Source organism: Strongylocentrotus purpuratus, unplaced genomic scaffold (assembly GCF_000002235.5).
Source record: "Strongylocentrotus purpuratus isolate Spur 01 unplaced genomic scaffold, Spur_5.0 spur5_scaffold_3, whole genome shotgun sequence".
Classification (NCBI taxonomy): Eukaryota; Metazoa; Echinodermata; class Echinoidea; order Camarodonta; family Strongylocentrotidae; genus Strongylocentrotus; species Strongylocentrotus purpuratus.
In genome coordinates, this window is record NW_022145609.1 from 38,523,030 (window position 1) to 38,532,697 (window position 9,668).

Here is a 9,668-nt window from a genome sequence, read left to right on the forward strand (position 1 = left end):
AAGGGGAACATGGGGGACCAATGGTCAATGATTAGGAATTGTTTGCTATATAGAGGGCGCATGTGGCTATAAGTAGTGCAGTGGGACTTTAAATTAATTTTGCTTTGGATGACAAAAGAAACAAGTCATCCTGAGAAACAAGCTACGCAGTGATAAATTTATAAAAAACTAACAAAAAGCCAAAAAAATTACAAATAATCAATGACGACACTTGGGGTTAGATATTAAAAGCTGGATAGCAAACGCAAACAAAACTTTTTTAAAAACTCACCTCCAAGTTGAGGATAAAACTTATGTCACTGTCTTCTAGGCATTAAAAAAAGCAGACTTAATCATGAGAATACACATCAAAACTGAAGTCAATTTAAAGGTCATAGTTCATAGTTCAGACATTGGACTGAGCCACCGGACATGAAGGTACCATAATGATAATAGTGATGATATATGAGATTTGTAAGGCACCAAACACTATGAACATGACGGACAAAAAAAGTGGACAAAATATACAGTTCCTCATTCTACCCTCAACAATTGCTGTGGTAGACAAAGGAACATCCCTTCACTGCTATTATGTAAAAATGTGTAGAACAGGTGAATATGCATGTGACAGCTGTTACCACAGATTTGTACATAATAGCAGTGAAGGGATGTTCCTTTGTCTACCATAGCAATTGTTGAGGGTAGAATGAGGAACTGTATATTTTGTCCGCTTTCTTTGTCCGTTATGTTCGTAGTAATTACAAGTAGAAACAAATGCTCAAGGGACACAAGGTGAAAAAGAAACAAAATGGGGCGGCCGATAAAGAACACAAATTCTGACATCTATAAGTTCAAGGACAGCATTCATACACTCTCATCTGTTTATTTTCATGTCTTCTGATCAAAATGACACCAAGATCATCAAAGGCATTTTTGTTTTCTAAGGCTATTTCTGTCAGACAACATCGTTTTCAAAACGTGATACTTTTGCAACCATGGTCATGCTTGATGGAGCAATGTGTTGATACATGAAGTCATGCGTTTGTAAGGTGCACATGTAATGTCATGTGTCTCCGGTATCTAAAATACCAACTTCTACAGTTGTTTAGGGTAGCATGCTTCTGCAATGGCTTTTTTCTTCATTCTGTAAAAATGTCTCTTGTCATTCCATAACCAGAACTCCTGGGCCCCTTTTCACAAAACTTGTCATCAGTGACAAATGACAGTTTTTGTTATAAGCTAGTGAAATCCTTGCTATCGATTGGTTATAGTAGACATAGTAGTGGAGTTTATTCTACCTGACTGCTAAGAAAGTATGAATGCTTGTAAGTAAGCAACCAGAGGACCAACTGCTTTAGGTCCTCTCTGAGGGACCTGGTAATGAGGATTAATGCCTTACCAAAAGGCACTACGCATCGACTTGGTTTCGAACCCGGGTCACCGGATCACGAGACCACTGCTCTACCAACTGAGCTATTGCGCCTCCTCATTTGTCACAGATTTTTGTCATTTGTCATTGAAACAGGCTTTGTGAAACGGGACCTTGGTTAGATTTCAAAACAATACAAACACCAAGAGCTCATATTCAGAAGAAAAGTGGGCAAATTTAAACCCGGTTTAACTTGGTCCACTCACATATGGAGTATGGAGTGTCAAATTCTGTGTTTTATAGAAATTACTGTAAATCTATTCTAATGGGGCACAAAGTGTAAATCTCTTTGCTTTTTTAAATATCATTGGAATTCTATAACAACAAAAAATAGACACTTAATTCAGCCATGAAAAGAAATTGGACATTGATTTCATGATGATATGATATACATTTGTTAATTTAATTACACAGTTTTGGTAATCTTTCCTGCATGAGGAGCTCGAACCTTGGCATTCCATAAGCCAGAGGACTTAATCTACCCAATTATACTAGTAAAGAAATGTAATAGTATGTCTCAATGACACTGATGTAGGGGTCTAAAATATCTTAAATTAACAACTTGACTACACTTAAATGCTAGTCTAGAAGAACAGACTCTGTTTGATATTTCAACATAAATGACACGCATTCAAAAAAAAAGAGTTACTGCATACTAGTAGTCTATATTCTGGAACTTCCAGACCTTGCATTACAATACCACAAGTCTTTTTGATTCTAATTACATGAATGTAAAAGTATAGTTAACTCTGAATATAATATGTACAAAAGGCTTTTGAAGTAGATAAAAATATGTGCAGATCACCCACGAACTGTCAGACAATCCTGAATGTTTGATTGAACGCTTCCACACTTTAACGTTCCAAACATATTTGACATTTACAATATATATATTTGCACAAGGCTGGATTGAACACTTTTAAATAGACTGAAACAGTCATGGTAAAATGATGACAGCTGCACAATGATGTTTCAAAAACGTCTTCCAGCTGGTGATTAGGACTTTTTACTGTTTGATTAAACGTTTTGAAGGAGATGCTCACAACTAAACAACGCTCGATACCGTGGGATCCGTTGTTACCTTGGGGACGTAGCCGTAGAGAAACGTTGCTGAAATGACGAATGCAGCCCCAATGAAAAAATAGCTGAACAAAGAAAGAAACATGAAAAGGGGAATATTAGACAAAAAGCCATAACATAGAACATGGAATCTGGTCAATTCAAAGTCCATTTGGGGAAATGCTAGGTTCAAATCAATTGTAAAAAGGAAAGTGCCATTACAAAGATGGACTGAACAATATGTTCCCTGTTAACAGCGAAACATTGAAGTAAGAAACTTGAGAATTGACTCACTTTAAGATTCTTTTATGGTCAGAACAGCCTCATATATTATTGTATTTAATACATATCTTAGCACATTCAGACGGGACAAAAATAAACTCAGCCTGTAAATGAAAATAATGTTACTAAACTATCTTAAACCTTTTGCAAACAAAAATCATTGGTTTGCATCATTTGTATATTGAAGTAAATTAACAACTGGTCACAGAATTATGGGAAGGATATCATTCTTTTAATAACTACAAGGAAATTTAAATATTACCTACTCTAAAAAAGCCTAATTAATTGGCATTGCTGATAGTAAAATATTTTCTAACATTATTTTTCCATCCGATGACATAAATAATTTCATCAAAACAGATTCTAAACCCCTTTCCTTACCTCGTCGGTGTGAAATCATTCAGCAGATAATAGGAGATTACGGTGGACAAGATGATCGATAATGATGTGGCAAATCCTTTCAGTATATTGTCTGCATACTTGATAACAGCTGCTATGATGAGGCCACCAAGTGCCTGGTATGATAAACATAAGAGAGAGTGATCAATTAAAAAAGTGAGCCAGATGCACAAATGTTAAGGTGTCGTGGTTTAGTGGTTCATTCATTTGGCTTGATGTAATAAGCGCTACATATATCCCAGAATATTATTATCAAACATAACAAGGCAATTGAGAGCATGGCTGCTGTTCCTTATGAAAAGTTCTCACAACTGTAAAGGAAATATTATTGTTTTTGAACCATACAATTTTGCACATTGAATAAAATATGAAGCCTTTTGAGACAGAATGAAATTAAGGCCAAGTGTATCTTGACCCCAGAAAGAAGATTATGTTATCTATTTTCCTGGAACAAAAATCATATCTCTTCCTGTAGCATTACACAATAGATAGAGAGAGGGACAAACACACATACAGACAGACACAACAAACAGACAGACACGCAGACAGATACTAACCTGTCTTTTATAAAACTATACTCCATGTGATCATTGCATAGCTTTGAAAAAGGTCAACCTTTGCAATCTTTCACAATATAATACTCGTACTGAAACATACACACAGTCTTACAGACAGACACACACACACAGACAGACAGTTGAACTATACTGACCTGGATTTAAGAGTACTAAACTTCACATGATTATTGTGTATAATCCATGAAAAATGCCAATTTTGCCACTTTGTAACCTACTTTTCATGTAATACACACACACACACCCTTGCAGACAGATAAACTGACCTGTAAAATGACTACACTCCATGTAATCGTAGAGTAGCCTTGAAGAAAACCGTTCTCTGCGACCTTGGAACCGTCTTTTCCTATAACACCCCCTAGACCGAAGATTACTCCAAAGAATGCTACAGAATATGACAATGGAAGAACAAAGAGAAACAAAATTTACATGAATTACTTTCTCAGTATATTTGACTGGTCTCATGAATTAATCTTTCATTTTTTTTCTTCAATCGTAACTCTTCAAAATATATGATAACAATAGCTGAATTCTTATTACAACCTAGTGAACCTACATATCTTGCAGTTACTAGTGGTGAGCCTGCCAGGACGGCACAATAAAAGTTAGTTTTGATTTGTTTAGCTTTGTTTTTTACGATTTGAAAATATCACTGTTTAATTAATAGCAATTAGCAATTCTGAAAACATACAGATTAAAATGTGTTGGTAGATGTAGCTAAAGAGAGATCAAAGCTTTTGAATACATTTTTCTTGAAATGTAAATCTGTTGTCCATGGATCTATTCCTACCCACATCAAGTGCAACAAATCAATCAATCATCTAGTATTGAGAGTATGCCCTACGTAGAGGTGTCATGGTCACGAAGTGTCCTTTGGCAAGACATTAATCTACATTTGCCACTCTCCACCCAGGTATTAAATGAGCACTGGTAGGAAGAGATTCCTTGAATGCTCGGTGGCCTAGCAGAGCCAGGGTAATATTTGAACGCCTTGAGCACCTTGCTTGGTGGATATGTAAACTATACAAATGAACGTATATCATTATTATTATTATAATTAAATTTTTTTTAAAGACTCTTTCTGAATCAAGAAGAATCAAACAGTTCCCAAACTCATCTTGTGAGGTAGAAATCCTTCACACTGACCTAGTTGTATATTCCTGAGCCATAATGATTGCTTTGTGCCTTTCAGGATCTTCTCAAAGTAGACACCTGCAAACCCACTGGAGAAACACGCACATAGGACCGCTATTAAACCGATCAGCTCAGACGACATAGAGTGCTCTTCTTCTTTTGGTTTGCTTTCTGAGGGCATCTGCGAAATCACAAGATTGAAAAGGACTTTAATACATACTAGATGAATCAGAGGCCATTGTCTTAAAGGCATCGTTTAATAATGTTAAATCTGAGAAGCATGGCCCTACGTGTTAATATCAGTGTCTGTGATATGGTGTAATATTGAAGCTCTAAAAAAATTGCGCTTCAAAATGATCATGAAGTGCCTCAAAAAAGTAAAAATCTTTGAGTGACTGGTTATACCATACTTATTTTCCCCAATAGACTGTAGTGTTATAAAAAACGTTAAAGAATTTGTTACACGTTGGACAGGCAATGTCTAGAGGTTATTCTGCATGGTTCATTATGCTATAAATAAGAAACAATCGTTCCCACAATGTTCCCCAAACATAAAGTGAAACATCTATCATTGTAATAACTTTGTCCTTACAATTTCAAACCGTGATCCATTCTATAAATCATACTTGAGATTGATTACTTACCTGGACCAGGGCTACTCCAGCCATTAATAGGATCAGGGATATCCACTTTGATGCATTCAATTGCTTCCCCAGCATGAACACTGAAAACATGGCCGTTGTAAGGATCTTTAACTGGTAGGTCACCTGTTTGGGGAGATTCACAATTAAGAAAAGATGCAAATTAAGAATAGATTAATTGTAATACACATCAGGATGCAGTAAAGAATCCATGACCACAAATTACGCAATCAAAAATAAATTAATACAAATGGATTACAATTAGGAGATTTGAAACTTATAATTAAACACAAAAAACGAAGTCGGTAAAGAAAGAGATAAAGAAAATGAGAGAGAGAGAGAGATGGAGAGAGAGAGAAAAAAAAATATATATATAGCGAGAGAGAGAGAGAGAGAGAGCGAGAGAGAGAGAGAGAGAGAGAGAGAGATGAGTTCTGCAATACACATTCTGGCCCACAAATAGTTCACCAGCATTTCCATTCCCCTTATGAAAGTATACAAAAAGCGAAAGCTGGATCCCTCCTTCTTTCACCATGCTTTATTTGAATTAAAATAAAAAACAACAATACCCTCATCCACTATGGGGCTAGCTGCCTAGGATGTAAACATACAGTATACCTGCCACATGTACATTAATACTCAGAGTCTCAATCAATGAAAATGATTGATCAATAATAGACAGGGGTGAAAGGTCATGCACCTGTTCCAAGTACAGTAGGCTCCTAATTAAAAAACAACAAACATGGCTTGCATTCATCTGGTCTCTGTAGGTACATATAACACATCCCAAGGGATATAGAGACCATGCTTCCATCCAGTGCTCGTAATGTAGACCATTTTTTTTGTAATGTCCTGGTAGTCAAATATAATGCAATTTTTTTTTTGTTACAAATCATTTCATTCACCTGTTATGAATAATTGTATTCAATAGTCAGAATCCAAAATGCATACATTAGTTGTTGCTAGGAAGAACAAACATTATGCCTTGTCCTACCTAGCAACATGTATTATATGCAGTTCTTATTCTGACTATTGACATACAATTATTTGTAACAGGTGAATGAAATGATTTGTAAAGAGGCACTTGACAAAGATTTATGTATTAGGTTTGATTACATTACATTATTATGGCCCATTCTGGAACTCACTTCCTTCCTCATTTCGTGAGATTGACAGTCTAAAACACTTCAAATCACGCATCAAAACTTACCTTCATGTACAGGGCGCGACAAACCCGCTTGCCCGACGTCCCGGGGCAACCAAATTGAGCCGTCGGGCAAGTAAATCAAATTATCACTTGCCCGATTCGGGCAAGTGATACTTTTACAGTAATTTCCTACATGTAGTGTCCAAGAACTCTACCATTCACCCGTCAACTTCTTACCCGTCGTCAAAATCCAGAAGCAAAAAAGCGATCGTTCCGATTTCGAAAAAACTTCACAGACAGCTAGCCAGCTCAGCTAGCTCAGCGCGCATGCAACAGTGACACTTCAAGCCATGAATGCCGCTCCGCCTCCACGCACGGCCGGCCGTGAGCTAGCTAGAGACAGCTAGCGCGATCGTACCAGCTGCGAGCTTATTCGCGCTCTCTCTCTCTAGCTCTGCAGGCCGCACCGACAGGCCTTTGCTATTCTCTGATTGCCGATTGGTTGAATCACGCCAAATATGACGTCATTATTCTAGGGAAATGAACACGTGCGAATCGGAATGGAATAAACAACAGGGATTTTCTAGTAAGTACAAAAAGTCAAATGTTTGATATTTATTCATAATGACTGTTAATGATTGTGAACATATTATTTAAAACTCGCTGCTCATATAAATCAGATGAATGTTTTTGTCTCGTTTTCAATTTATTACTGCGGTCTCAAGATCCGACCGAGCGAGTCATTTTGATAATAGTATCGAGACCCCCAGAATATAAGCCGTTGTTGTTTTGTTTTCATGGTTTTAGCGACGTTGTTTAGTCTAGTTTTCGCATACTTATCCGAGATTTATCGTAAAATATCTTCAATATTATTATTTAGTAAGAATTTACAAATTTTGGCATGATATTTATAGCAGTGAATGATGAAATAAAAATGTCCGTACTTTATTTAAAATAGTTGATTACCCATTATTTACATGACGTTTCTTGATGGAAGAGTTGACCCAAATTATTAACAGCTGAAAATTAGCCTACGTTTCCAAATGACAGCGGCTTGCACAGACACACACGTGCGTTGATCAGCTGTTTTTTCTCGATTGTGCTAGTAAACATGGAGGCACCGCCAGCCAAGAAAGCGAACTACTTTTTCGCTTTAAAGTTTTGGGCAAGTGGAAATATTGTTTGGGCAAGTAAATTGAAAACCCACTTGCCCGACAGGGCAAGTGGTGAAAAAAATTCTTGTAGCACCCTGATGTATATCAGCAAATGTGAAATACTGATTTCAGTCAATGCTATTGATTCACTGGAGGAGCCTGCGCATTCGAATTACTTCAAACAAAAATAAATACTCTCATAAATGATGTGAATCATTATCATCATACTGATTTTGTAAATTTTGAGTATACATGTGTTTGATTTTGAAGATTTTTGAAGCAATTAGGTGTGATATCATAATAACCTCTTTCTTGTCATATGATGTACAATGGAGATGAATGAATCAATCCCTTGTTAATGGGTGCGCTTATCATCCCTATTTTTGCTAAAAATCAGTGTTTCTAACGTGTTTCAGGCAAATTTGCATGGTGATAAACGCAAACATTTTTAAGAAATGCATATACATATCGGACTTTCCCAGGCTAATTTCCAGTTTGGAGAAATAGCATGACGAATCGTGATGAGTTGATAAAAGTGACATCCCGCAAAACACATTAGTACAGTGGAGTACGATATAGAAACGCTGTTTCTGAGTGGGAAAAGACGATAAACGCACTCTACGACAGATGTGATTCATGTTATGAGTACCTGGTATGTGGCTGCGTCCAGATGGGAGAGCGCAAGGAAGAGCAGATTGTTCTGGAGTGTGTACAGACCGGCTGGGATTGCTAATTTGAGGCAGTCCATAGGGCTGTTGATGATTTCTTCTCTGATCACTTTCGTAAAGCCTTCGATTGTTCTGCCCCCTGCAAAATAAAGTAGAGACGTTTTAATTCCAAATATTGGTTTGTAGTAATACATGAATATGAAGGTCCCTGGTTTTTAAAACCAAAACCAACCAGACACCATTATACTTGTCAGATCTACTGGAGGAGAAGAGATCCTCTGGACTTGGTCTACGTTCAGGAAATGTCCACCAGTTTCAGAAAGCTCGAACAAGGCGGTCTTGGGGCGACAGGTCCTTCTCTGTAGCAGCCCCACGTTTGTGGAATGCACTCCCTTCATACATTAAACAAAGTAAAACAATTGAAACAAATATACATGTAAGTACTATCAAGAAAAAATACCTGCATGAACACTGTACCATCTACTTATCTTATAAAACGACTATATGATCATCATCACTATCACTAACATCTCTACAACCAGCACTATCACCTATACCACTACCATGTGGACTACCACCATCACCTCTACCATTATTACTACCACTACTTCTACCACTACTTCTACCACTATCACTACCACGACCGATACCACAACCACTACTTCTACTACCACAAGCTCTACCAGTACCACTACCACAAATATAAGTACTATCCAGAAGAAACCTGGATGTACCATCTACTTATCTTATAAAACAACTACATGATCACCATCACCATCACTAACATCTCTACAACCACCACCACTGCACTTCCACCTACATGTATACCACTAACATTTAGACTACCACCATCACCTCTACCATTATTACTACCACTACTTCTACTAATATTACTACCACTCCTACCACCACTCCTACCACCACCACCACCACTGCCACTACCATTACTACAACTACTACTTCTACCACTATTACCACCCCTACCACAACTACCACTCAACTCACCCTCTTGGAAGTATACAAGCAATATACAGGCCACTATCTTCATGCACTCGGCCATGACAACGGCCGTGGAGCTGAGGTAGCGTGGTCCCTCCGACTCGACGGTCCTGGAGTACCTCATGGTCAAGACGAGAGTCGTCGTCTGGACGATCAGGATGCCCAGCGACAGGTACTTAAGGTTGTACTTTACAGTGTTCAT

The 9,668-nt window shown here is 37.5% G+C and overlaps 1 protein-coding gene across 1 annotated transcript; it reads right to left on the bottom strand.

Moving 5' to 3' along the window:
• Window positions 1–829: 829 nt before the first annotated feature.
• On the bottom strand, window positions 830–9,668 carry LOC115928449 (UDP-N-acetylglucosamine transporter-like). Its single transcript, XM_030995617.1, has 7 exons — window positions 9,473–9,668; window positions 8,449–8,606; window positions 5,502–5,624; window positions 4,870–5,038; window positions 3,990–4,108; window positions 3,131–3,264; window positions 830–2,553 (listed from the first exon to the last, which is right to left on the bottom strand). The coding sequence occupies exons 1-7, from the start codon at window positions 9,666–9,668 to the stop codon at window positions 2,454–2,456; spliced, it is 999 nt and encodes a 332-aa protein (XP_030851477.1). The 3' UTR covers window positions 830–2,453.